At 37.5% G+C, this 27395-nt stretch overlaps 1 protein-coding gene across 4 annotated transcripts; it reads left to right on the top strand.

Moving 5' to 3' along the window:
• Positions 1–1381: 1381 nt before the first annotated feature.
• Positions 1382–27244, top strand: LOC127630084 (coiled-coil domain-containing protein 9-like). 4 transcript variants are annotated; one of them, XM_052107499.1, is made up of 16 exons: positions 1382–1450; positions 1996–2049; positions 3670–3774; positions 3976–4125; positions 7546–7863; positions 8496–8579; positions 8730–8897; positions 9018–9208; positions 12402–12460; positions 12946–12993; positions 14111–14225; positions 15026–15161; positions 15270–15741; positions 16937–17068; positions 17186–17284; positions 25852–27244. In XM_052107499.1, the coding sequence occupies exons 2-16, from the start codon at positions 2047–2049 to the stop codon at positions 25854–25856; spliced, it is 2085 nt and encodes a 694-aa protein (XP_051963459.1). In that variant the 5' UTR covers positions 1382–1450; positions 1996–2046; the 3' UTR covers positions 25857–27244. The 4 variants fall into 4 exon arrangements, with proteins under 4 accessions (XP_051963459.1, XP_051963462.1, XP_051963460.1 ...); XM_052107500.1 differs by having other exon boundaries at positions 1392–1485; XM_052107501.1 differs by having other exon boundaries at positions 1392–1481.
• The last annotated feature ends 151 nt before the right edge of the window (positions 27245–27395 follow it).

Raw genomic sequence — 27395 nt, forward strand, 5'->3', positions numbered from 1 at the left:
TGGTGCTGTACACCCTATGAATTGATATGATGTGTTGTTTCACAACTCATATTCCAGTCAGCACATGTAAAATAGTTTTGTATTGTTTTAATTATTTGCTTAATTAATTGCTCCATAAGCTGAAACTGACAAAAACTTGCCATTTTGATTGGGTATTGTTGTTATTTTAAGTCTGTGATTTATCATACTTAGACAATTAAAATATTTTATTTGGATAATTAGTTATAATAAATACATGACCCAATTGATCTAAAGGGGGTGGTAAGTGGGGATGGCTGTTTTACAAGGGATATGTTTTTTTGGTACCACTAATAATGTTTTCCTTGTACCATGTAGTAATTATAGATAGTTGTTTAAAAGGTCTTAATTCAGAGAATATGACATCCACAATGGGCAATTGTTCAAAGAAATGTGTGATTCAGCAGTTTCCTTCAGGATCAAAGCATGTTAAATTTTTTCAGGCAACATATAGTTCAAGAAATTTACTGTGATAAACCCTTTGGCTTTTAGTTTCACTAAAAAAAATGATCGGAGCAAAATAATAAACTGGTTATAACCGGTTACCAGTTTAAAAATAACTTTTTCACTCCGGAACAATTTAAAATCAAATTGTTCCAGTTTTTGGTTACATTCTGCTAAAAATCTAGTTCGTTTTCGTTCCTTGGACTTTATGTGTGTTTACGAAGATGTATTTTTTAGGTTGTTTGCTCATCTGCAATACGTCTATAAGAGACTTAGCAGACGTTTATGATTTAGAATGTTTGCAACAACTGATTTTTTTTTCTTTAGATATTTATCAGATGTGTGTTAGAATGCAATGCTTCCCAATTGAAAATATCTAAAACAGACATACTGTCGCGTGCAGTCAGGGTATTTTTCTTAAAAATAAAATGGGGGCAATATTTGGAGGGTTTAAAGGCAGAAATGTAAAGCTTATACTTTTATAAATCAACTACTTCGATAATTTTGTCAAAACGCGTGTATTATTTGAGCTGTAAAGTGGTTTACGTCACTATTTGTACAGTCATTTTAAGGTTTACGGCGTAACGTCGTCATGGCAACAAAGTTGTGCAATTAGATATAACTTAAAGCAAAAAAGTTGGTAATCGATTTTATCGAAATAAAATCAAGTTAACACGTTTACGTCTTGTGGCTATACTTTTGAAACCTAGATTTTTTGCTTTTTTGTTAAGGAAAATGAAGGACGACACAAAATATATTTTGTGGTAATCAACATTATGCCACAAATGCTAAACCAAATTCACAAATGCTGAAAATTAATGCGATTCTTTTAGTATAAATTATTTAGGACTTTTAGTGCATATATTTTGAAACTACGCCATTCAAAACCCATCCGGAGGTGAATGTAAAGTACCGGAAGTAGTCGGTCTGTTTTCGTTGATCAAGCGGACCTCACAAGCTGCTTTCAGAGGCGCTGGGCTCCACAGATGTAAAACAACGTTGGATGTTAAAGTCTTGAAGCATGTATTTATATGTGGATGTTTTATTTTTAAATTGTCTATTATTTTAAATTGTTTTACTTTATATCAAATCGATCTGAGCTCGAATCCTGGATGGGATAGATTGACTCTTAGCGGCTCCTGTTATACTGATACCTTGTGTTTAACAAAGATGTCTCACACTACCGCTGTAGATACGTAACACGTTAGTGTATTCAGAATCAGATCTTTAGTTCGTCTCTGTCTTGTTCATAATTAATACGTTTATACAGGGCTTTGTACAGTATTATAAGGGGTTTATGATGCTGCTAATGCCATTATTAATTATTTTGGGATTTGCCATGTGAAGGTCGTATGATTTTGAGTTAGTTTAAAAATGTGCCCTTGTAGCATTTATTTATTTGTATTTTTATTGTAATTAGCTATTTATAATGTATGTTTTCAAGTTCGTACTTTAATATACATCACAAGCTTTTCATATTCTCATGCCATTGGTTGCTTTGTCTCATCATTTATCTTTTTTCCTCCCATTTAGGTGAGTTTCTTCAACTCTTCACCACTTCTATTTTAAGTCCGGCTTCCAGCCATGGTGAGGCTCACTATCATTATTTCTAAGTTTAATCAGTTGGGCATGAATAAACTTGGAAGAACTTGATTGACTTGAATAAAGCCCAGACCTGAACCTCACTGAACACCTTTTAGATGAATAAGAACGTCAGGGGCTGGATTCACGAAAATAAAATGACCATTTTCTTCTTAATTTCTAACTTAAAGTTTTTATCTAGGGGCCTGGGTAGCTCCGTGAGTGAAAATGCTGACTACCAACCCTGGAGTCATGAGTTTGAATCCAGGGTGTGCTGAGTGACTCCAGCCAGGTCTCCTAAGCAACCAAATTGTCCCGGTTGGTTTGGAGGTTAGAGTCACATGGGGTAACCTCTTTGTGGTCGCTATAATGGCTGTGTCGGCTGAATATGCCATCGAGGCTGTCTCATTTCAGAAAAGTGATTAGGACACTTCGAATGCGTCCTGATTTCATGGGAATTCGAAGGATGCATGAGGTGCCGCAACCAACAATTCTAAAAAAGATAACGCCAATTTGCCCATAAATATGATGTTCAAACGCAAGTAATGTTAATTCCCAAATTGAAGTACCTCAGTAGAAGGGTGCAGAGTATATAATACGTGTAATTATATTAATATATAATACAAAAAAATATTAGACTAAAAGTACACCTGTAAAATCTATTTTCTTTTCTCTTTACATCATTATAACTCTCCTAAAATGTACCTCATGCATTCCATTCCAGAGGGATTTGTTCCCTTCTCACTCAAAGCACTCGCGCTTGTTAAAGCATGCTGTCATAGCAACCGTGTTACGTTCAGTTTCAGTTTGTCCTACGAAGGCCGTCTCGTTTAAACGAGGCTTGTTTAAAGGAGGACACTCTGTTTACTGCAGCATTCAAAGGATGCGTCCTACCTAGCACGCAGCCTTCAAAACGAGACAGCCAATGTGGTTCTTGCTCTCAGTGGGGCACGTGGTGAGTTAATAGAATAGCATGGGTCTCCACACATGCTACTTCTCAGCGGTAACACGTTCAACAAGCCACGTGATAAGATACGTGGATTGACGGTCTCAGATACATGGGCAACTGAGATTCTTCCTCCGCCAGCCAGTCACTACGCCACAATGAGGACTTAATAAAAAAAATACAAGTTATTATTTTTTGTCTTAAGATTGTGCAAATGCTTTGAAATTCTTTAAAAATATGTTCTTAAAAATCATCGTAAATAACAGTTGTCTTAATTTCTAAAAGATAAGATGTTTAATGAATTTAACTGTGTTGTTTTAAATGTGATGCATTCAATCATGTTGAGTGTGACGTCGCAATGGGCTGTTTAGGTAGAATAGTGATTTTAGACCAAAACATGTCAAACAAAACAAGACTGTTTTGTGATTTAATTATATTTTTATTTTCAGCTTTCAAAACATGTAAATGTTATCAACAAATTCATACAATAAATGTTATTTTTAAGCTGCTTAATGTGGTGACCAATCATGCAAATTCAAACAGATGCGGTGGATATAGCGCTCTCTTACAGTGATCTTTAGAGTTCATAGAAACATAATTGTCATAACATGTATCATCTCTCTCTCTCTCTCTCTCTCTCTCTCTCTCTCTCTCTCTCTCCCTCTCCCTTTCTTCTTAAGTCTGCTGTGGTGGATCTAAAGACAAAGGAGGAGAAGGATGCCGAGCTAGACAGAAGGATCGAAGCTCTACGGAAAAAGAATGAGGCTTTGGTCAAGAGATATCAGGTGAATTTGAGTGCTGATATTTAATACACTGTCACAACCTTGCCAGTTTGTTTATTTTCTCAATTTTTCTGCCTAACGTATATTTTCCTTGATGTGACATGCATTCGTTGTTTAATCAGGCTTTGAGATCCTCAGATTCAAGGCTTTTGATTTGATTTTATAAATGTATTTAGCTTACTTGTCTTTCTCTTGTTTCACCAGGAAATACAGGAAGATAAGAAGAAAGCAGAGCAAGAGGGCATCGCCGTGACAACGACTCGCAAACACCGCCCTCATGAGCCTGACTCGGAACGGAGAAAGACGGAGAAGGAGAACTTCTCTGTGACGGTTGACATTTCCAAACCAGCTGTGGTGAGACAGACAATACCAGTATATTTTTTTTAACTTTGCCATTAAACAAAATGTACATGGCAGCCAACTTATTCTTATAAATGCCAATTGCCATAATTTGCCCAGTCTGTCAATTGAGTTATTGTTTTAGACCACAGCACGCTGTCATGTACACTTCCCGTTCCTCTTATTTGTTTTCTACCAGTTCTAGGATAGCCAGGAAAATAAAAAGCTCTGATAAATTATGTTTTCTTGCAAAAATGTGTCCATGATTGTTCGTTATTGTGTAGTTACCAGGCCAAAACAAACAGGGCAACAAAGAGTATCGCCATGCCAGCTACTTCTAGATGATACATATTGCGGTACATATGCCACAATTCAGTACATCACAATATCATCATTGGAATTCAATTGAAACTCATGAGAGAGAGTTTCAGTCTTTCTTGCATGGCTCGGATCACTTGTCCAGTACAGCCAGCAGCTCATAGAATAGAGTTTAGTGTTTTTTTACATCCACTGTCAGTACATGCGGCTCGGTCAGTAAGCAGCTTTATCCACAGCAACTTAATTTCTCTGTGATGCTTGTGTAAATAACAAACATGGCATTGGATGAAGACTATTTTATTCTCTGTTGTTTCAATTTAGTTCCATATATTCCAAAGTTGTTGCTGTGTTTGTTTCCTTAAAGCTGCACTACGTACTTTTGTGCTCCCTAGCAAAATCTGTGGTCGAAAATTAAATTGCAAGCAATTTGCGGAAGAACTCTTTCCATCGGTCATGTTTTGGCTCTGCTCTTCTGGCGGATGAATAGCATGATTTGAGGTTACCTGGACATTCCCTTAGCGAACATGACTGGGAGATATTGAGAGCTAGTCACAATGTGCTATTTTCATGTTGATATGTTATACAATTAAACATTTAAAATTGAAATATTACTTTCTTTGAAGATAAAAAAACATTCCAATTTACATATTTTGAATGAATGAATTTGATATATAATGCTTTTCTGACACTACACTTAAAGCGCTTTTACTTCAAGAACATGGGACTCAATCAACTCTATCACTACCAGTATATTTTAATAGGATTTTTCAAGTATTTTATCTGCTACTAATGTTTGTATTGTACTACACTTATCAATTTAAGAGTTGAAACTTGTGATATAGCTGATACGAGTTCAATGGAAGACTTTATTTTTTATATTATATTGTGCAGCTTCAGTTGATAATGCAAGTGAACTGTAATACTGCAATAGTATATCTATGCAATGCACACAATAACACTGTAAACTGAAAACATAAAATGAGGATTCAATAATGATTAGGATAAAATAAACTTCATTAAAGATGAAAATAATATGCTCAAATATACAAGTACAAGGAGTCAATTTCAGAAGTCATAAATATTAGTAAACATGTCACAGTAACTTCCCCCGACAACATGGAAATATTGCGATTGGTAAACACGAGTAATGTTCTTTTAATACAAGCATGACAAGCAATATTAGCTTCAACAACCTTATCAGCCAACATATCCAATCATTATAGCATGTAAACAACTTTGCCAAGTGGATAACAGATAAACATCCATTCAGATTGCTGCTATACTGTCCTGAACTGTGTGAGTGTGATTTGACTGTACAGAATATAGTTTCTCCAGCCAGAACATGAGACAGCCGGCTGTTCTTTTCTGTTTACGGACATGACGTAAGAACGCAAGGATGAACGTCATAAGTCAGCGATTTTGCGCCAAATCTGACCTGACCGCTCAAAATACAAATAATTTTTATAGGCTTACCATAGTGTATGCGCTTTTCCCACTGTACTTCCAGAAATGTTTCATTCTTTCCGCTGTGTTGATTGTTGTTGGGCTCCAATCTAATAGGTCTGTTAATGCACGCTATTCAAAAACATGTAAGAAAGCCACTTGTGTGTTTACATGGTTACAAAAGCCAAGTTTTTTGGTAGAAACCCAGGTGTGTTAAACCACTTTATCTTAATCCCTTAAATGGCGTAAGGAAATCTGCTTTCTCTTTTACTTAACGTTTCAAAATCCCTTTTAAACTCCTTTTCTAATTGCCACTCCCATTCCTCACAGCTTTGAGGATTTTAATGTCCCACCCAGGGATGAATGAAACGGCTGTAGAGCATTTTAATCAATACCTGTAGAGATTGTGGATCACAGATGGCCAGTGCAGCTCTGATTGGGCCTCCTATCATAGTCTGTGAAGGTCATGCCATTCATTGTCTGGAATGTGTCAGAGTTGAATATTCCAGAAATATATTTGTTGAGCTAGACTTAAGACAGACAGTTAAGAGTATTGTCTCCCTCTAAAGAGGCTGATTCACAATTATTTTGTAAGGTAATTTCTCAAGAAGTTAACTGAATGGAAATGGTTTAGTGTAAAATCCCAGGATAGTGTCCAGAACTTCAGACATTCAGGGGAGATTTTTAAATGTTCAGAAAACACAAGAATTATTCACTGGCCCAGTTGTCAGCAAGGCAGAAACTTTGTCATATTCAGTATATAATACATTTAGATTTCGAGCACATGTTCATAAGTCAACACGTTTCAGTTTTTAAATCAGTTAGACAACAAGTGGCCATGAAGAGACAAGTACTAGTTTGTCATCTAGACTTGAACAGTGGTTCTCAATGGGTTTTGCTTTAGGATACCAATGTTTAAGTGTTTACCCAACTCTAGAATTTTATATCATACAAAAGTAAATGTCTTTAAAATAAAACATTGAAATTCATTACTATTACCATAAGCTGCATAGGCCAAACATATGCAAAAACTGTTAACATGACATAAGCTGAATAGGAAAATTTCATTTTTTTTTTTAAGTTAAAACTGAAGTACGTAAATTTTCCTGTGTTGAAATACTTTCTCCTATCCCAGCTTAGTATGCAGAGACAACTATAAGTAAGCCATTCGTAGGTACATTGTTTTTAAACTTCAAACACTGTCTTTCTGTGGCACTATGAAAATGGCTCCCTGTTTGTTTTGAGCTTAGACCCGCTCCAACAAGGTTACACAACCAATGGCATGAGTTGGGGGTGGAACTATCACTTTGTTTGACCAACGGAAGATAGCAGTATTTAGAAAAACGTTTTGAAAACGTTTAAATTTTTCAATTCCGTTTGGTGGCACAGTAATTACATACTTAAATTGAAATATTTAAAAACCAAACGCTATAGCTTTTGATTGGACACATAGCCCTTGACATTAGCCATATAATGCATTTCTTTATAAACATTAATAAACATATTAATTTTACTAACTATCCATGATTATATGGTTGGTTGCATGTTTTACCCTGCTGTACGTGCCCAAATCGGAACAGGCTGATCTAGAGACCCAAATCAGAACAGACTGATCTAGAGACTTTTAGCCATGTAGTATGAGCCAATAAATAAGACTATACAATTTCTTTTAAGGAAAAGCATATGGTGAGTGATGGGAAGCCGGCCGCATATTGTGGTGACCATGGCCTAGAAGAGGGAGAATCTGGTTGGCCTCTCGGTGAGGCCCTCCCCTATAGAGCAGGCTCAGGCCGGCTGAGCAGAGGTGGCCACCGCGGGGGAAGAAGAGAACCTCGCCTAAACAAAGGTGAACCACGGTCGGATTGGCCACCTCAGGATGGAGAAGATGGAGAGGGCCCTGATCGCTCTGAACGGCCCTCTAGAGGAGGACGCAGAGGAGGGAGAGGTGGAGGAGGAACACCGGGAGGATCTGGCTCTGATAGGAAATCAAAGGTGATTTTCAGTCACCACTGACATATTTTACATTAACACAGACAGTACTGTACAAAACTGATTTGCTCTGACAAAGCAGTTTCAACTCATTTATTTTCAAAATGAGTTGCTGATTTGTGTCAAACGGAGTTGCAACAAACATAGTTGACTTTATGCAAATGAGGAGTGATATGAAGCAGTGGTTGCTACTGTGAGGGAAGATGGTGGACTTTTTAAGGTTAAATTCTGTTATGTAGAAAGGCCTACATTACAATGACTTCGCGAACTCCGGTGACTTTTTGATCTCTGTCATTGTGAATGTACCATTAATACAAGTCCATTGTGGTTTTAACATATATGAACTGTGTCTTTTCGATACCATACATTAACAACACAATGTCATACAAAGTAATTTGCACATCAGCAATTTCTAAACATTCATTATAAGGGGCCATTCACACCGAATGTGTTTTTGTATATATCTGCATCTTGTGCTGAATCACCACGTTTTTTTATACAATGTGTCAAATTAAAAGAACTTCAACTTTTTAAAATGTTGTTTTATTAATTGTGCTGTATTTAACTTTTGAGGTGCACAAATGCATTCATTCTGATTTTGCCTTTCAACCTGCTGTCCAATTTCTCTTCTTCAGGAGTGGGAGGAGAAGAGAAGGCAGAACATAGAGAAGATGAATGAAGAGATGGAAAAGATTGCTGAATATGAGAGTGGTCAAAGGGTAAGTTTTTTCACTATATATTTGTTTGACCAATGGCAAATATGAAGAGTGTTTAGGAAAGCTGTTTGAAAAAATATAATTCTTTTTGCAGTTCGGTGAGACTAGTGGTGCAGAATATAAACTCTTCAGCTGTAAACATTTCTTTTCCAGGCTGAAAGAGAGAAGAACCCCACACGGAACTTCCTGGATGATCCCCGGCGTAGTGGACCGATACAAGACACCGACCGCAAGGAGGGAAGCAGACGACATGTGCGCAACTGGGGTGGAGTCGACTTTGACAATGTGAAGACTGGGACTGAGGTCGAGAAAGAATGGATGGTACAGAATTTGTGTGGTTTCTGCTAAAACTATATACATTCAAGCTTTTGTATTTGTTATATGAAGTCCCTGCCTTACTGCATTTCACACTCTCAAGTCCCTCTTTGTATCTTATAAAAGAATCGTAGGCCAAGTGGTAAAGGCTCAGTGGATATGACACTGTCCATGACTGGTCGGGAAAGAGCCGAGTATCTCCGCTGGAAGAAGGAACGTGAGCAGATTGATGAGGAACGACTGGCTCGGCATCGTAATGCTACCGGCCAATGGAGACGAGAGTGGGATGCCCAGAAAACAGACCAGGGTTTCAGCAGGTCTGAAAAAGTCTTAAATTTGCCCTTTTGCAAATTAAGGCCTTAAAAAGGTCTTAAATCGGAGCAACAAGTCCTAAATTCATGAGGTCATGATATTAAATGTTGCATGAGGGATTGGTTTCTCATTGCGTTTAAGTCGTTTTAAAGTGATGAGTAATTTCTGAGCACGAATAGCCCCATACCAAATTTGCGGTCTCTAGAATGAACTCTATACCGCCACCACCGGTTAAAAAAATGCACTTTTCTTTTGCGTTTATCTTTTAAACCATTTGTCCTAGAAATTATTTTTGCATGGAATTATGCCCTTCATGATCCAAAAGGTCTGCTTAAATTAAAAACTTCTCCCATTACATTGGCTGCCATTTTGGATTTACGTTTATTTGGAACTATTCCTGCAAACTTTGCCCGATTTGCCTAAACAGTGGCTCAAAGTAATCTGCAAACTGATTTACACAGAATAAATGATACCAAATTATGATTTGTGATTTTGTTGTAAAGTTACATTAACACAAATTTAACAAGGTTGACATAAAAATGGAAGTGAGACTATATCTTGCCAATGGTTTGTCCTATTGAAATTAAACTTGGTATGCTTCATCACGACCATGATCTGAGCGTACATGCAAAGTGTAATTACAGCGCCACCTATTGGTCAAGAAATGTAAAAATTGCTATTTTTGCCCATAACTTTTGAAATGTATGTCTTAAAATCATGAGTTTGGTGTGTCTGGGATTCCTTGGGTCATGATAATCTTTCCCATAGCAGCCATACTATCTGGCACATTGGTTTTCATCGTAAAGTGAAATATCTTTTGAATGTATTGTCAGATTTATTAGAAATTTGTTATGCATCATTACAATCATGTTCTGAATATACCAGAGTAGTTTAGAGACAGTGCCACCTATAGTTCAATAGATGACACACACGTCTACCTTAGCATGTGTTTTTCCCATTTGTGAATCATGTCAACTGAGTGGCACAGTGTTAAAACACTTTACAATTACATTTTGCATGTATATGTAGAGAGAGATGCAATGACATTTTGTTCCCTTATATTTATTCCTAAGTTTATTTTAGTTGGTCTTTAAATGGTCGTAATAAAGTCTTAAATTTAGCTTAATTAAACCTGCTTAAACCCTGACATACACAATGTGAATGTCAAAAACATAATTGCTCAGTAAAACAAATATTAATATGCTGCTGCAGAGCTACTATACAGTATGCTGTAGTAGTTCCTAGGGATTTTCATGACTAATTGATGATAGAATAATTAGCATTGATAATTGTTTTAATTAATCTTATTTATTGTTTAGTCAATTTTAGCAAAAGAAAGTGTTTCGTAATTTTAAAAAGAGGTGGTGTAAACAGTCCTCCACCTGTTAATTTGAATGACAATTATGAAAATTCCATGTCCCTATTAATTACCAATTAATTTGTTGCACAGTGTGTTTCGGCAATTTTCTATTAAAAATAACAACTTGAAATGTGGTAGTAGTAGTATCGTACAGTGCATCCGGAAAGTATTCTGAGCGCTTCACTTTTTCCACATTTTGTTATGTTACAGCCTTATTCCAAAATTGATTAAATTTATTATTTTCCTCAATTCTACAAACAATACCCCATAATGACATTGTGAATGAAGTTTGTTCTTTGCAAATGTATTAAAAATAAAAACTAAACAAATCGCATGTACATAAGTATTCACAGCCTTTGCCATGACACTCAAAGTTGAGCTCAGGTTCATCCTGTTTCCACTGATCATCCTTGAGATGTTTCTACAACTTGATTGGATACTTCGCTCAAAACTTTGTTGAAGCACCTTTGGCACCAGCCTCAATTATTTTTGTGTATGATGCTACAAGCTTGGCACACCTATTTTTGGGCAGTTTCTCGAATTCTTCTTTGCAGGACCTCTCAAGCTCCATCAGGGTGGATGGGTAGCGTCGATGCACAGGCATTTTCAGATCTCTCCAGAGATGTTCAATCGGGTTCAAGTCTGGTCTCTGCCTGGGCCACTCAAGGACATTCACAGAGTAGTCCTGTAGCCACTCCTTTGTTATCTTGGCTGTGTGCTTTGGGTCGTTGTCCTGTTGGAAGATGAACCTTTGCCCCAGTCTGAGGTCCAGAGCTCTCTGGAGCAGGTTTTCATCAAGGATGTCTCTGTACATTGCTGCATTCATCTTTCCCTTGATCCTGACTAGTCCTGCCGCTGAATAAAATCCCCACAGCATGATGCTGCCACCACCATGCTTCACTGTAGGCATGGTCTTGGCCAGGTGATGAGCGGTGCCTGGTTTCCTCCAGACATGAAGCTTGCCATTCAGGCCAAAGAGTTTAATCTTTGTTTCTCATGGTCTGAGAGTCCTTCAGGTGCCTTTTGGCAAACTCCAGGCGGGCTGTCATGTTCCTTTTACTGAAGAGTGGCTTCCGTCTGACCACTCTACCATACAGGCCTGATTGGTGGAGTGCTGCAGAGATGGTTGTTCTTCTGGAAGGTTCTCCTCTCTCCACAGAGAAACGCTGGAGGTCTGTCAGAGTGACCATCGGTTTCTTAATCATCTACCTGACTAAGGCCCTTCTCCCCCGATTGCTCAGTTTGGCCGGGTGGCCAGCTCTAGGAAGAGTCCTGGTGGGTCCAAACTTCCATTTATGAATGATGGAGGCCACGGTGCTCATTGGGACATTCAATGCTTCATGGCTTGGTTTGTGCTCTGACATGCACTTTTAACTGTGGGACCTTATATAGACAGGTGTGTGCCTTTCCAAATCATGTCCAATAAAGTTGTAGAAACATCTCAAGGATGATCAGTAGAAACCGGATGCACCTGAGCTAAATTTTGAGTGTCATGGCAAAGGCTGTGAATACTTAAGTACATGTGTTTTTTTTTTTTATATAAATTTGCCAAGATTTCAAACAAACTTCTTTCACGTTGTCATTATGGGGTATTGTTTGTAGAAAAATAATGAATTTAATACATTTTGGAATAAGGCTGTAACATAACAAAATGTGGAAAAAGTGTAGAGCAGTGAATACTTTCCGGATGCACTGTATGTCATGGGACCCTTATGGTTTTATAGCTGTGAAAGCATTTAAGAATCGGAGGAGGAGTGAGAGGATTGGTGGAAAAATTTGGGAGTAATGCATGCTGACTGTGTGAGAATGAGAGAAGTGACCCTGTGGTGTTTTCACAGGTTCAAGGAGGAATCAGCTGTGGCCGGAGAGGGCACACCAGAACAAAGTATCAGGAGAGGTAAATCAGACTCACCCACAAATCTGTATGACAAGATGACAAACTCAATTCTAGGGCTGAACAATTTTGAGAAAAAAATCTAATATGATTAGTTGGAGGGGAAAAAATTTATTTGAACTACAATATGATTTTTGAAATCAAATAATAATAAAACTAGTAAGTGTTTCTATTTGACCAAAATTAAGTAATGGGCAAACATGCTCTACTACCAATACAAAGACTGTTCGTGAAAGGTTGTTCACTCTTGAGTCCTCGTTAAACCACAATAAGTAAATAAAAATACAGTGAAATATATATATATATATATATATATTTGTTGGCAATCGGCGACAAAACTATCAGCGAGCGAAAATCGGGCTTAAAATCACGTAGTGTAAACTGCATTATTCAGACTCGATAAACTAACAAATCAGTAGAGAACATTTATCAGTATTTTATTGTGGTTCTGGTTTTTTTATGATTTTCTGTGCTGTGGTCTCTTTTAGCAGCTAGGGGGCGCAATGCTCATGTACAGCAACGCAGTGGATCTTCAGGTCAGCTTAAGTCATGGGACTGTGTATGTGTGTGTGTGGCTAGTGTGTCTTTATCCCGTTTGACATTGGCCCTTGCCTGAGTGCAAAGCACTAGCTGTTTCTAATTGCTTTCCACTCCTTCCTTATAAATTACAGTGGGTGTGCATTTGGCTGATTGGATTATCTATTGTCTGATGCAGTTTCCTGGATAGCTGAGAGAATATTTTCCTGTAATATTCCCTCATCATTGCTTTTAGTCATTAATTCAAAGTTGCGTCCAAGTTGTTTCGCTATACAGAAAATATGAACCCAGCCACTCCCTCTGTTCTTGACTTGCAAGTTCCTTGATTTACCCTTTTCTCATAATAAAAAAACTCAACAGTAAATGATGGGGTTATTCTGTCAATTAAGTGCATGATTTCTACGCCACTAGCATCACTAAACTAAACTGCTGTAGCTCAATTATAACTGCATGTAAATGTACAGAGTGTTAAATGGGCCTGTTAGCAGGTTATATTGCATTCAGTTTTAGGTCCTGTGTCCTCCGGGCATGTTTGAAATGAGGACATCAGCACGACACCTAAAATAAGATTCATAAGATCCATTATCTTTTTTTAAAGAAACATTTTGTAGATCTATGTGTAGCTGTTCTAAGTAGCCGAGATGAATCGGTTTACAAATACAAGTTGTTAGTGTGGAACTGTAAACTACTCCCAAATTGGCTAATACTGAAGCTACCCAAAGGTTGTCATTCTTCTCCAGACTGTCACCAGAATCTTAACATTATAAGCATTAAAGGTAGCCTTCCCTCTTCTGACACATTTGCTAATGTCTTGCACAATTTTTTGGGCTTTGAGTGTTTAACAAACCCAGCATCTTCCTCACAACCTTCAAGTGAAATCTCATCACAGTGCTGTCAGATCAAGGGCACATTTGCATGCTTTTTATCATCCGTTACCCTCCTCCCATCCTAAGGAGTGATACATTGAGGAGCTATCCATCACAATGACAGGGGGCATCTGTTACTGTGAGCCCATCGCTCTCCTCTGCAGATTTCATTTGCAGAATTGTTTTCCAAGGTCTTGCTGAACCCCATGACACTATTCAAGGATAAATATTGCTCTAATCTCTTATACAGAAGACAGCAAGAGGCCACCTAGAGACCCCAGTTTCGGGGACTTCTTGGGGCAGACCAAATCCAGACAAGGTGGCCATGGGAGAGGGAAGGGTCGGGGTCAAGGCAAGAGCTACAGGTATGAAATAATTCACCTCACTGCTGAAAATGATACATTTTTCTTTACTGCTCTAGCCTTGGTCATTTGATAAATGGCATCCTTTCAAAACAAGAAAAGAGATAGTTAAAGCTGAAGTATGTAATTTTAGCATCACCCAATACAATTGCAAAAACAAACTACTTTGTTTTCAAAACAGCTTTCTGAATACAACCCCTGTCTGCCATTGTTCAAACAAAGAGATAGGCCTATCCCCAACTCACACCCTTGGTTGAGCTACATTGTTCGGGCGGGTATAAACCGGTCACTTAACTGTAATTTTCATACCACAATGGAAACAGTGTTTACAGTTATACAAGTAATTGTAAAAAAACATTATGGTGATGTGTCACAATATAGATAAAATGGTTTATGTATTAAATGTTATAATATATTACCCATGTGATTTATATATTAACCATACCTTCTCCTCTGCCTTTTTCTTCTTAAGCCTTTTATACTTTCAACTGGCACTGCAGCCCATCGTGTGTGTGTGTGTGTGTGTGTGTGTGTGTGTGTGTGTGTGTGTGTGTGTGTGTGTGTGTGTGTGTGTGTGTGTGTGTGTGTGTGTGTGTGTGTGTGTGTGTGTGTGTGTGTGTGTGTGTGTGTATTCATACTGCCCAGCCATAGTACTTCCCATTATGTTTTTTCCTGGTGCTTTGGCAGTATACAGCATTGTTTTGACATCATCTACAGCAGATTATCTCTAGTTCATTAAATAGTATTTTTATGTTCAGTCCACTTTTATTGAAAAAAAACAAACAATACTTTTGTTCTTAAAGTATGCATGATAACCGGTGGGAAGGAGAAAATGAAGAGGAGAAAGGAAGAAAGGAGGAGCGAGAAACTGAAAAGGAGAAGGACAAAGAAAAGGACAATGAGAAAGAAGATAAACCCAAAGCGCCATTATTAGAGAAGGTAAGATGCCTTCTAGTTATAGAGTTCCAAGTGTTCTTTTTAAGATCCATGTGAATGACAGTGCATGTATTTCTTTTTCTGTTCCTCTCTCCTCCTGCTGTGGAGAAGACGGGTGATGAAGGACTTGCTGAAGATGATGAAGAATGGGAGGATGCCAGTGATGGTGAGGAGGACGATGAGGAAGAAGATGAAAAAGGAGAGCACGGAGAAGACAAAGAATCCACAAAAAATGTTAAACCAACAAAAAAGAAACCTACCTCTCCTGCACTCTCTACTCCAAGCCCAAAAGTGCAGCGAACTCCCAGACCCAAAGTCCACATCCCCTCCCCACAGGAAACACTCAGTATGCCTGAAGGGCTCAAGCCTCCCAGCCCCTTCTTCCCACTGGAGGGCCACCAGCCAGTGTCAGACTGGGGTGAGGAGATGGAGATGCTTTCTCCTAGAAGTAGCCTGGGTGAGAGCCCTCTGAGGCCCAGCAGCAACGAAAGCAGCCCAGCCCAGCTGAAGAGCAACGAGGCTGAGCATTATACAACCCCTGGCCAGCCAGAAGAACCAGATAAAAAGAAAAGCACATCTACAGGTAGGGTCATGGTGGGCTTTATTCAGTACATCATAGATTTCTGGGAACTAGTATTAATGTGAATTATAACTTTACATATTTCACTTTAATACAATTTAATTTCTTTTGATGTCAAAATGCTGTCTAATTCTGATTAACCGTTTTTATTGATTCATACAATTAACAAAGAAAAGAAAAACATATATTCACAGAATCGACATTTAACCCCCACTATTACCCCTCCCAATCCCCAACCCCATCCTGACCCTCAAACATCTCTGTTGTCACATATGTATATATAAAATCAATAAATAATCACACACATTTAAAACGATACTTCTCTCTCTCCAATGCCCCTCCCTGAGAGCCCTCCAAAAATACCAAATAGCGGCCCCATTTCCCATCAAATGACTCCCAAGTTCCCCAGCCTTCTACATAACACTGCCTCTAATGCCGCCACTCTCCCCATCTCCGTACAACACTCTTAAAATCCCCTTCCATCCCCTTAAAACAAACTGTCTACCAATCATAACACTGGTTTGGACCAAATTTTTTAAATGCTTTCTTATTTAGTAATTTAATGCGCAGAAACATCTGTAAGTTGTTACGTTCCAGAAGTGTAAACACTGTAGCTATGTATCACTTTCAAAACATTAATTGGTTTCTTTCAGCGGTCTTAAGTGTTCGTTCACATCAAATGCTTTGTTGTGTCTAACCGTGCTGTTTTTCTATGTTAACATACACCTGATGGACATCCTTAACCCACTGATTTTCATTCTATCAGTTTACAGACGCTGCCTGAATTTAAAAAGAACCTAGTCTTGGCCTCAAACGGCACGCCCACAGACTAGCCACAATCCATTCTCTAACAAATTGCCAAATTTTAGCAAATTGAAGCTGCTGTAGAGCCCAGATTTAATATTTAAAAACTCATCTAGAGACATCTGCGTTCTGTTCTAAATGTTGTGCTGTGTCTAACTTTTTTAGCTCAATAGCATGTTCCGTCTGTATGACAATTGCTGAAGTGGCAATAGGAATAGAAAATTAGTTTGGAAACGGTCGTTATTTTTGATGCAGAAATCACAAACCTTTAAATCTCACTGTGCTATAATGTTCTACAGTTTTTTTTTGGAGTCCATATTTTGTCTTTGGTTTTAGCATTGTCAGAATGGCTTTGATATCTCCGATTTCAAACAAGTAATTTTTCAACATTCAGTGGTGGAGTCAACTACCTGTGAAACCCCAAAAGAGGCTGAACCAGCTGAATCTACCAACACTGCAACCTCAAGCAGCAAAGATACAGCTGATCCCGTAGTTCCCGCCACTCCAGACAGCACCATACAGAGTGGTAAGTTAAAAATGTTTATTCATTCATGCATACTCTCAGAAAAGTAATAAATAAGATATCTGATTTCCTCAAAATTAAGAATTAATTACATTTCATATCTTGTTTGTCCTCTGGTAGAGGACAACGAAGCTCCTACTGTAGAGCAAGATGAGAGTCAGCCTGAAACGAAGGCTGTGGAGGAGGCAGCAGTGGAGTCATCAGAACAACTGTTCACAGGTGCTGTTCTTATTACCAGCTTTGAGACTGTGTCTTTTCGAAAGAGGTCTCTTACTTCAGCTGACTTCTAACAACTTGCCAGCGCCCCCCCCACCTTTTCTGAACACTTCAGTTTTCATGTGATTTCTCTCTCTCTCTTACTCTGACCATTGCTCAACCTGTTTACACAGGGTCCAAAACATTTTGTGATCCTATTACTCAATGTGACAACATTTCATTTGCAGAGTAAATGCTGATCTCCTGTCAATCAACCATTGCGCTATAGCAAGCTTAAACTTTGCAAAAGATTCAATGGAACTTATTGAGTGTGCCTGATATCAACATGCAACCACACCGATAAGAGAAGTATGTAGTTTCTGTGCTACTTGTGGCACCAAACAGAATTGATGTCAAATTAAAGTATGCTTTCCAACACCCCTTAGACTCATCACAGTTTTTCGCACTCTGATTCCCTATGAACAAATAGGCCATGCTAATTAAAAGGTGATAAACGTTTTACATCATTATAAACAAGACCACTATAACATATACACAACAGACAGAAAGCATGGCAGAACAATTGGGTCATCTGATAACATCACCGGATCGAACGGCAATTGGGTGTGCGAGGGATCCAGCACATGAGATATCTTCTCTGAGTATCTTACAAATTTATCTGAAGCTTGACAGTAATGAAGAAACTTGTCAAGAAGCATTGCAGCAAGTTTGGCGTCTCCATCGAAACCCCAAAATTCCAAAGGCCTTAACCTTGTAAATTCGACGCCCATGTTCACTCTGGCTTTATTCTGTTATCTGTTTCTGTGTCTTTTAGCAAGTCTTCGAATTTTGGCTTTAAAATCTATAGGCAAAGCTAAATGTATTTTCCTGTGTACACATCTACCATGGATGGTCATATTCTTGTGGCTAAACAGCTTACTACAAGTAGCCATGTCCCAAACTCACAATATAGGCTGAGCCAGAAAGGGATGGGTTGGGCTGAGCAGGCCGCTCAAAATATAAACATCAATGTTTTAATAGTGCCTAGGAAGTTCAGTGATGAGACTTTTGGGGGAGGTAAACTGATGAATGGTTTTCATAGCCATTTCCCTGATTACTTATAGTTGTCAATTAGGGCTGAAATGAATAGTCGACGTTATCGTCTGTCGACAACCAAAAAATAGTAATTTGATCTCATTTAATATAACAGATCACTTTAAACTCTCAGTCCAGATGCACTCTAAACTTTCCAAACAGCTTCAGGTGATGTAGATCGCGACGTATGAGGGAATTATAGTGCAAAACTACAAAGTAAATACAGAAGCACTCTCGTTGTGGAATAAGTGGAGCTGGAGCTAAACTTGCGTGTCAAGCGTCTTTAAAGGAAAAACCCTGACGTTACATCTTAAATGCAGTTATATTTATTGTGTTATAGCTTTATTAAAGAAGCAGATCATTTAAATAACTTCAAACTCTAAAACTGGCATTTTTCTGAGCGGTCAGCGCCTCTTCTATGAGTTGCGTGAATGTCCCGATCTAAGGGGGAGAGATTGTAATTGCACCCGGCATGATGCAAACTCTGTCACGGGGGACGCTCATCCCTCGAGGTTGCACGCTTGCTGCAGCTAGATTATAATGTATTGGCTTGCGACTTATTGAATCATAATATATGTCACTGTGCATTTCTTATCGTGAAGAAAATTGGCAATATGCATCTTTATTAATACGAGAGTGTTTGTTTTTTTGTGAGTTAAAGATGGATTGAAGTGAACCGAATGGTGAGAGAGGGTTGTCTTCACCCTATTATACACTGCAACATTTGTGTTTTATTGTTTTCCAATATAAATATGTTAAACTTTTAAAACAATGTAAAAAAAAATTTAGCAACTATACTGCAGCAGAAAATATTGTTATATGAAAATATTAAATATAATATTAAAAATACAAATATTTTTAAATATCTTAAAAAGATGCATTCACCTGAGAAGCAGCATATACGATATTTAGACTTGCTTTTAGAGAATTGATCTAGAACAGAATAATCGGTTAAGAGCTAATGATTACTCGTTGCATAATCGCAGAATAGTCTTATCGTTCTAATAATCGTTAATCTATCAAAATAATCACTAGTTGCAGCCCTATTATCAATGAACAATAAAATAGGATAGTAGAACATATTTTGACATAAAAAATTACATATTTCACTCTGAGATCTGGTATCTTTTATTTTGCGCTTTATCAAATATGCTGTAAAGCACTCTTATGTCACTAAATCGGAGATGGTCACAGGAGACACATTTTAGTCACGTTACTACCAGGTGTAAACAGGGCCTCAATCTTTCCCTTTCTCTCCACTCTGTTGCTTAAACTCATGTCCCCTTTATGTCCCTGTGTCCATCTGTCTCGTGGCATGAGATGGCACCTGCTATTGAGCTTGTCTCTATCGTCTTTGACAACTGGGAATGCAGCACTTCAACTCCTCTGGCTGTGACAGTCCTCCTCCCCTCTGAGACTGACTGCTCCTGTCTGCAGCTTCACACTGGCTGTCACTCTTCACTGTGAACCTTATACAACTAATATCCTGCATGTATTGTGCTCCTGGATCCATTTCGTTGTCATCCATGCACCTCTGTGATTTTGCACCTCTCCCTGGCTCCCTGACGCATTTGGATGTGGGTTCTTTTTTCCCCCTTTCATGCTTGTTACAAACTGCTTGAACAATGTGCCCTGTCTTGGTTTCATACAGTGTTTGTAACGCTACATGCTGTTTGTGGTTTTATGTGTATAAAGAGACTGTGTGAAAGAGAATTATGTACATTTGATTCATTGACGGGATCCAAAAATGAAAGTTCTGTCATTTACTCACCATCATGTTGTTCAAAACCAATATGACTTTCTCTCTGTGGAACACAAAATATGTTTGACATAATTAGTCTTAGTCACCATTCATATTGTTTGGAAAAAAAGATGCAATATAAGTGAATGGTGATTGAGGCTAAAGGCAGAATTTGTTTGCCTCACATTTACCTTTGCATGGCGAAATTGCCAAACGCAGCAGCAAAACCTATTGGTCAATGCAGAAAATTCATCTTTGCAAGTTCACCAAACTTGAACTAATCTCGAAATCCGAAGCCATCACACAAAATTAACAATTGTGCGAGTTCCCATTGAACTGACTGTTTCGTCCACAGAATTTTGCAGTGGGAAGATAATTGTGACTGCGCCTTAACATCTCCTTTTGTGTTCGTCATATGGGTATATATATCATATGGGTTTGAAATAACATGATGGTGAGTATATGAAAACAGAATTTTCATTTTTTTTGGTGAATTATCCCTTTAGTTAACATCCACCCAACAGGATCCCATTTGATTGCTGCTTAGAATCATTATCATTGAAGTGAAAAAAACTGCTCTGCTGTTCTCCCATAGCAGTTTGCCTGGTAGATAGCAGACCAAATGTGGTTCCAGAGAATCAATGGAATTTTATTAGATTGTCATTTGAATGTTTTTGTATATTCCTGACTTTGTGTCTAGATGTCCACCAAGCCACAGAGAATGAATGTACTGACTAAGCTTACCAATGTACAATCAGAGTACTTTTTTTTTTCTTCTTCAATTTAAAGGAATATTCCAGGTTCAACACAAGTTAGGCTCAGTCGACAACATTTGTGGCATCTCATAAACCTCTTCTTGAAAAACATTTAAAATCAAGGTTGCAGACTCCAGTCAGGCTTTCTAAGCAACCAGTTGGCCTGGTTTCTAGGGTGGGTAGTCACATTGGGTTAACCTCCTCGTGGTCGCCATAATGTGGTTCTCGCTCTGTGTGGTGAGTTGTGGGTAGATGCCGTGGGGAATAGCGTGAATCCTCCACACATGCTAGGTTTTCACAGTAATGGGCTTTAACAAGCCACGTGATAAGATGCACAGATTGACGGTCTCAGACGTGGAGAAACTGAGATTCATCCTCCGTCACCCGGATTGAGGCGAGTCACTATGCCACCACGAGCACATTGGGAATTGGTCATTCCAAATTGGGGAGAAAAGAGGAAAAAAAATTAAATCAAGGTTGCATTAAGGCACTTACAATGGAAGTGAATGGGTGAGTGTGAAGCTTATGATTTTATTAAAGCATAACGTTAATTCTTCTGTTAAAATCATGTATTATTTGAGCTGTTAAGTTGTTTAAATTGCCATTTTACTGTCATTTTAGGGTTTTGGGGTTACATCGTCATGACAACAAAGTTGTAAAATTGGCTATAACTTTCCACAAAGTTATTTCACGATTTTTATCACACTAAAATCATGTAAACACGCAGTGTTTGTCTTGACTACTTTTTAAAACGTTTACAGATTGGGCCCCATTCACTTCCATTGTAAGTGGAACCAGATTTTTGCTTTTTTTAAAGAAAAGGAGGCACAAATCAAAAACATTATGCCGCAAATGCTGTCGATTGAGCTTATCTTGTATTGAACCCGGAATATTCCTTTTAAATTGCATTTCTTATTGTTATATCCTGTCAATAATTTAGCAATCTATGGGAACTTGTGAGTTACCCCAAATCAAATAATCCTTAATGAATGTTTATGTTTCGTATTGCAATAATTTGGAACCAGTTCTCAAGCATCCTAATGGGAATTATTCAAACTGAACCCTTAGAAAGCACAATACCCCTGATGTAAAAAAAATAAAAATAAAAAAAAAAGAATTGAAGTAATTCTCCTTTGATGTCTTGTAGCAAGTCTGATTAAGTCCCAACATCCACAATGAAACATTCTCGTATATACCTGTAAATAAGAATAATAAAATCATGTAGGATTTGCAGTTTGAATGGAATCTTGATTCTTAAGGCGTCTTTTCACTGCAGAGTTAAGGCTTCTTTGCTGCCTGCTCAAAATCCTGTGTAAAGATGCAATGCCACAAAAGCCAGACTAAATTCTGCCTGCTCTGATCACCTCAGCCCCTAGTATCAGTGGCAGTTCTGATGCTGCTTTCGTTCTGTGTATATGAAATGCAGCATCAGAGCAGCCTTAAACCGTTGTTGTTATGGTAGAGCGCATATTTCATAATTTAGTTTCATATTTTAAAGATAATTTAATATGCCTATATTCATAATTTTATATTTAAACGTCAATCTTATAACATTGTTAATGCAATTGTAATTGCTGAGTAAATGCATTTTATGCCTGCACTGAGCAGCATTAAGCCTGTGGAAATACACCAAAATGCTTCAGATGTTTCTGTGCCGCCTTTGCAGTGTAAAGATGGCTTTATAAGTTTACTATTTGATCCCATTAGGATGTGTCAGAATTGTTTCCAAATTACGATAGAAATTACAATTGGAATCCTGTATGGGGGTTAATGTTTAAATCATGCATGAAATTTAGTTTGAATAAAATGGCCTAACCAGAAAATCAGATGAATCATGCTTGTGCTAACACCATAATCAACAATTGTGGTGGCCTTAACCATATAATCAATTTTTTTTTGAAAATTTGAATAATCTCCCCTTATTTTGGCCCTTTATCCTGTACCTGGTACTCAGTGTTTGTAGGAGTGTTTACACATGTTTTTTATATGACACAAGTGATGAATTTGTAGTTTCTAATGATCATTTGGCAAGATGCTCAAATGAGGAATAAACGCTTTGCTACTTGTTACTTGTGACTGTATGTGTCCCTTACCCTTTTTGAGTTGAGGTACCACTCTTTAGTCATTTGTGGTGAATGTCAAATGTACCCATGTACATGGACATGTATTTTACATGTCACATCCTCAACCCTGTTAATCATTTAGGATCTCTGTCCTTCTCCACCCACCTACCCCTTATTATTGCATCACACCAGTCATTTATTATGTGAATAATTGCTTATTAGCTTCTGAGTGGATATGATTTAAATTCAGTTTTCATAAACATTTCCCTGATTCGAATTTCAAGAAAGGATCTCTTCATAATCACTGTCCACATGCCCCTTAGAAATTGACACTGAGGCTAATGGCTTATTGGCAGTATGCTGGCCTCCATAAGATTCTTGTATTCCTTTCAATTTGATTACCGTGCTGAATTAAGTGTTTAGCGGGAGGAAATCTTCAGGAAAGCAGTATATATATAATTTGTTTTTTGTTTTGTTTTTTGCTAAAAGTTTTTCAAAGGAAATGGCTGTGGAAATGCAGATCATAGAGTGATCAACCCCCTTGATAATTGAATGTACTTATTGTCTGATGGGTTCCACATTGGAGCAAATTGATTCTCATTTAAAGTGGCACTATAATGAAACAATACAGTTACAAACTTTTTTTTTTTTTCATGCTTGAAATTGCTAACATAGGGTCATTCTAAATTCTGGGTTAACGTTATGTTGTTCAATGTTTCACTCTTATTATTTACACACTGTTAAGTAATTATTAGTAATATTTTTTTTTATCAGTGGTCTGCTGCAAAACAACTGGCCATTACAGTCCAAGGGGCTGTTCCGATGGTGCGCATTCTTGTGTAAAAAAAAAATTAAATATATATGTCTGTCTAGCATATGTTTACATAGAAACCCAATACAAATCTCAGCAGAAATGGGCACAAAAACACAGTCCCTAAAAAAAAAAAAAAAGCATAGTTTCTTATTGTGTGCCTTTGGTTCGGACCGCAGTTCGGGGTTAGCACCACAAAAGCCTCTAGAGCAGTGTTTCCCAACCACTGTGCCGCAGCGTCACGCCAAAAGTGTTTTTCGTTTGTGCTTCACCAATGGTGTCTTTGAGAGTAGCCTACTAGGCAACAATAAATATTTAAAAACTGTCCAAATTTGTGAAGAGGCATTGAATGTATTTTAATTAAATATATCCTTATCGTTTACGATTATCAGAGACACCAGTTATTGAACTAACATAAATTCACCAAGAAAACGCTTAGACCTAAACATAAACAAGTCCTTTTAATACTTTCTGCTATCAAAGCAACTGCAAGCGTTTTGCTCTCTTCCAAATACACGTTTTCAATGTTTATTGTGCACACCTCCCGCTTTTTACGTGGTAAAATCGTCCCACTGTGTCGCTTTCTGCAACTCTTGTGATGTGGAGGGCTTGATTCAGCCTCTAGAATCAAATTAAAACTGCCACGAGAAGTCGTCTATCCGAGGCAAAGACACTATCTAATGACAATTGCCTCAGCATCAGTCTACCTTGATGCGTTTGATTACGCACAGGCGAGCACCCAGTTTAAGTCGATGCGGAACGGGAGGAAGTTTTTAGTTGTCGATTAAGATTTGTTCATATTTTAATCGTATTTGTTTTTTGTAATATTGTGTTGTTCATATGTCGTGTTTTGGTTGACTCCGCTGTCACTGCGGGGGGAAAACATTTATCTGCTACGTGTCTCTGTTGTTCATCCGTTATCTTCATAAATAAATAAATGTATAATCTGCTATATGCTCCTCCTGTCAGTTGATGATTAAAAATGAAAATAAAAGCTATTAAATGACGGGTAATAATAGATTATGTTGGAATTTTTACACACTGTCCGTCAAAATGACGGACGATGAGAAAGTCCAACGCATGTGATTTTTTTTATTTTATTTTTTGCATAGCCGAATTTCAAACATTACAAGTAAACACGCTACTAAGATGGACAGAAAACATGGACAAGTTATTGAACAGGACCAGTTTAGACGATGGTTAGCCTATGCGGGATAGTGGTTTGCCGTAGAATTTGGGTTAAGGTTGGGAAACACTGTTCTAGAGTAGATTTAAAGGAATATTCCGGGTTCAATACAAGTAAAGCTCAATCAACGTTATTTGTTGCATAATCTTTACTACCACAATAATTTATATTGACTCCTCCTTCATTTTCTTTAAAAACAAGCAAAAATCAGGGTTACATTGAGGCACTTTCAATGGAAGTTAAGGGGTCAATTTTTAGAGCGTTTAAAGGCAGAAATCTGAAGCTTATAATTTTTAGAATGCACTTCTTTCTAAAAATTTATTCTTCTGTTAAAACGTATGTATGAGTTGAGCTTCAAAGTGTTTTAAATATTTTTTTATGGTAATTTTAGGATGTATGGTGTTGCGTCGGAAGTTGTAAAATCAGGTATAACGTTATACAGAAAATGTTAATAATTGATGTTATCACACAAAAATCACGTTAACACATTGTTTGTCTTTCAGCTTTATTTTTGAAATGGTGTGTATTTTAACGTTTACAGATTGGACCCATTCACTTCCATTGTAAGTGCTTCACTGTATCCCAGATTTTAGCTTTTTTTTTTTTGGGGTGGTGAGTTGAACTTTTTGTAGTAATCAGCATTATGACACAAATGCTGTCGATTGAGCTTAACTTTTTATTGAAACCAGAATATTCCTTTTATAATTACAAGTGTGAAACATTGCTTTACCCAAGGTTAAAAGGCCTTGGCCTATGGTTACAAATAATGGTTTCCATAGTGTGAAAAGCCCTTTTTTTATTAACTGTTTTTGTCAACTGATCCAACTAAAATGGTGGTTTACAAGACATTTATTTGTAATTATATTGCCATGCAAGAATTATCAAGCAGCTAATAATATCGCTTGACTCCCCTTCCCTTGCTTTATATTTTTGTCAACAGGCTGAAGACTAAATGCAGTAGATGAACCTTTCAGTGGTCCACAGACCAGGGGAGGTGAGCAGAGGCAGGAGGGGACATCAGGTTTAATGGACAACTGTTTTCTGTATATCAAAGTGTCTGTTAGAGACATTTGGAGCCCTGCCTCCATTTCATCCAAACTGTATAGCCTGCTGTATTTGTTCAGTTATTCCCCATTGGTCGGGATTCTCTGCTGTTGTCAAGCCATACTGCTGCTGCTTTTTTCAAACCAGTACCCAAAGCATATGTTTTTCCTGGGATTAATCAGTTAAGCATACTATGATCAAACCATGAGTTAAAAGTTTTTAAGTTTTTGAGGGAGAAGTGCCTGTTCCCCATCAGCCTCATTCTAAAAATGTTTTGTTCCAATCTACCTAGAGCACAAATTATATAACCCTTTGTAAATTATATTTAGCACAACAGCACTCAAATACATGACATCTGAGAACCAATTTTTAATTTCAGGTCCTAAGCATGGATTTAATTTGTGCCTATGGTGTATTTGTAGCTGAGAAAGTCTTTGAGGAAAAAAGAAAAGAAAAAAAAAACTAGGGCATTATAGTTTTTTTCAGGGCTGTGTCTTGAAGCTATTATGTTATTAAAGATATGAAGACAAGCTGTGGATGTTAAACTTAAACGATTGGAAATTATGTTCAGATAGGCTAAAGAAAATCATGGTAAAAATTCTAGGAATTCGAATGAGGAAGATTGAACAACTGGCCACAAAAAGAAAAGAAGAATGTGTACCTCATATCAAATCTAATATTGGTTTTATTTACTTTTTAATATTTTGTTTATGCATCATGTATGTTTAGTATTTTTATGCAGCAGGTTATTGGTTTATGCAAGTGTATTTGGTAAAGTGTATCCCTGACTTTGAATGAATTGAGCAGGAGATTGAAAACTTGCAATATGTATAGATCTTTATAAATGACAGACATTCCAATGCTTTGCACATTACTGTGTACACAATGTGCATTGTGTATCCTTGTTTTTCCAATTTAGCTCGTGGAGCAGAAATAATCATGACATTTGTGATTGTATTGTACCTACTGCATCTCCCTGCAGATGAAATGTCTTCCTCTTTGGGGTAGAAAATATATATATTTAGGGCTTATAATTTGGTTTGCCTCTTGTAGGATGTTTGTTTGGCTTTTCAGCTGTGCACGTAGCATGATGATAAAGTGTTTATGGGATTTACCTCCAGGGATTTCGTCCTGGACTACATACAGTCCAGTCTTTTTGTTTTAGCTTACAGAAGATATTTTGGTTGATTTTATCACCTTAGAATGATGTGTGACCAGTAAGCGAGTGCAACTATTTCTATACTTTGTAAGCTGTCATCTCAAATAAATGACATCTGCCTTCTGCATAAACTCAAACTGTCCAATGTTGTCTTTGGTCAGATCAGGACATTCATGTGCTTTTTTCATTCAACAAGCATGAACAATAAGACGAGAAAAATTTGTGTTTAATTGATATTATATATATATATATATATATATAATCATTGTCATGTTGATAAA

This window comes from Xyrauchen texanus, chromosome 36 (assembly GCF_025860055.1).
Source record: "Xyrauchen texanus isolate HMW12.3.18 chromosome 36, RBS_HiC_50CHRs, whole genome shotgun sequence".
Taxonomy (NCBI): Eukaryota; Metazoa; Chordata; class Actinopteri; order Cypriniformes; family Catostomidae; genus Xyrauchen; species Xyrauchen texanus.